The sequence below is a fragment of the Miscanthus floridulus genome, chromosome 7, assembly GCF_019320115.1.
Source record: "Miscanthus floridulus cultivar M001 chromosome 7, ASM1932011v1, whole genome shotgun sequence".
Taxonomy (NCBI): domain Eukaryota; kingdom Viridiplantae; phylum Streptophyta; class Magnoliopsida; order Poales; family Poaceae; genus Miscanthus; species Miscanthus floridulus.
Window position 1 is genome coordinate 115,507,969 of NC_089586.1, and position 2,344 is coordinate 115,510,312.

The following is a 2,344-nucleotide window of genomic DNA, read 5'->3' on the forward strand; positions in this document are numbered from 1 at the left end:
GTAGGAGTGGCTCTCCCTCAGCCAGCAGGACCAGAATCAGGGCCTTCGTCAGGAGCACTTTGAGCTTGTCAAGCGCCTCCTGAGCCTTAGGCGTCCACGTGAATCGGTCGGTTTTCTTCAGGAGCCGGTAAAGCGACGAAGCACTGCGAGGCACCCGGTAACCTTTTGAACTCCCTTTAGGTTCAGAATCAGGCCCATCTTCATGATTGCTGAGATTTTTACCGTATTGGCTTCGATGCCATGCTCGGAGACGATGAATCCGAGCAGCATGCCCCTTGGACCCCAAAGACACATTTCTTGGGGTTGAGCTTGATGACGTTCTCCCGGAGCTTCCTAAAGGTCTGCTCCAAGTCGGCCACGAGCTGGTCGATCTGCTTGGACTTGACTATGATGTCATCCACGTAAGCCTCAACGGTCCACCTGATGAGGTCTCTAAAGCATTTGGTCATGCAACGCTGGTACATAGCCTCGATGTTCTTAAGTTCAAATGGCATCATAACGTCGTAGAATGATCCGAACGAGGTGATGAAAGAGGTCGTGAGCTGGTCGAACTCTTTCATCATGATCTGATTGTACCTGGAGTATGCATCAAGAAAGCATAGGGTTTCACACCCCAAGGTCGAGTCAACTACTTGATCTATGCATGGCAAAGGAAATGAATCCTTTAGGCACGCCTTATTGAGGCTGGTGTAGTCAACACACATTTGCCATTTCCCACTTTTCTTTTTTACAAGAATGGGATTAGACAACCACTCTGGGTGGTATACTTCCTTGATGAAACCGTCCACCAAGAGCTTAGTGATTTCTTCGCCAATGAGCCTCCGCTTCTCCTTGTTGAAGCGCCGTAGGCATTGTTTGACTAGCCTAGAACCCGGCCTGATCTTCAAGGCATGCTCGATGACTTCCCTTGGAATTCCTGGCATGTCCAAGGGTTTCCACGCAAAGATGTCTCGATTGGCGTAGAGGAAGTCGATGAGCACGCCTTCCTACATGGAGGAGAGGGCAGTGTCGATGCACACCATCTTGTTGGTGTAGTTGTCGGGGTCTATGAGGACCTCCTTGATGTTCTCCTTAGGCTCAAAGGATCTGACCGCTAGCTTTGCGTCGGGCGGTCCTTCAGTGATGTCCTTCCCGATAGCAGTGAGCTCCCCGAAGGCGAGGGTTGCCGAAGCGACCTCGTAGCTCTTGACCTCACACTCATAGGCCCTTTAGAAAGAAGTGCCGACGGTGATGACCCCACGTGGGCCTGGCATCTTGAGCTTAAGGTAGGTGTAGTTGGGGATGGCCATGAACTTTATGTAACACGGTCGCCCCAAAATAGCATGGTAGACTAGGGGGAACCCGACTACCTTGAAGGTGAGGGTCTCTATCCTATAGTTGGATAGATTCCCGAAGGTGACGGGCAGGTCGATCTGCCCGATCAGTATGGCCTGCTTTCCTGGCATGATGCCATGGAAAGGCGCCCTGGTCGGGTGGATGCATGATCGGTGGACATCCATGGCATCAAGTGTCTCAGCATACATGATGTTGAGGCCGCTGCCCCCATCCATCAGTACCTTGGTAAGCCGCTTCATGCCGATGATAGGGTCAACCATGAGCGGGTACCTACCTAGGTGTGTGACGCTATCCGGGTGGTCGGATCGGTCGAAGGTTATGGGAGATCCTGACCATTTAAGGAAAGCAGCCATGGCAGGATCATCTTCGTAGACCTCTTGGTGCGTGAGCTTCTGTCGGCGCTTGGAGCCATATGCCTCTGGCCCATTGAAGATCATGAGGTAGCCATCCGGTGATGGAAAGCTACCGTCCTTCTCTCTGGCGTCATTGGCTTCTGCCTCGGGCTTCTTCTTCTGCTCCCATTTCTTGGAGCCACCGGTGAAGAAACACTTCATGAGGGAGCAGTCCTTGTACATGTGTTTGATGGGGAAGGTGTGGTTTGGGTATGGCCCCTCAAGCAGCTTATCGAAATGATTGGGTGTGCCCTCAGCTGGTGCTCGACTAGCTTTTCGCTCGGCAGCGGCCACGAGCGAGCCCTTACATGCTTTTCAGTTCTTCTTCTTATTCAAATGGTCAGAGGGGCCTTTGTCGGTGTCCTTGTCCTGCTTCACTTTGCCTTGGAGCGATAAAAAATTGCTCCAACTGCCTCCTCACTGGAAGCGTGGCTAGTCACGATGTCGTGGAGTTCCTTGGTAGTCCGTGGACCCTTGCATCCCTGATAGAAAGGCTTCGATGACTATCGCACCCAATTTTGCAAAGCAAAACCAAGTACTCATATATGTGCGCCCAGGATGTCCAAACACACATATATCACAAATTGCAATAGTATCAAAGTAAAGTACTTATTACA

At 51.5% G+C, this 2,344-nt stretch overlaps 1 protein-coding gene across 1 annotated transcript; it reads right to left on the bottom strand.

Annotated features, from left to right (window-relative positions):
• Positions 1–218: 218 nt before the first annotated feature.
• LOC136466112 (uncharacterized) lies at positions 219–1,910 on the bottom strand. The gene is made up of 2 exons (XM_066464578.1): positions 1,350–1,910; positions 219–986 (listed from the first exon to the last, which is right to left on the bottom strand). Exons 1-2 carry the CDS (start codon positions 1,908–1,910, stop codon positions 219–221), a joined length of 1,329 nt encoding a protein of 442 aa, XP_066320675.1.
• Between the last annotated feature and the right edge of the window lie 434 nt (positions 1,911–2,344).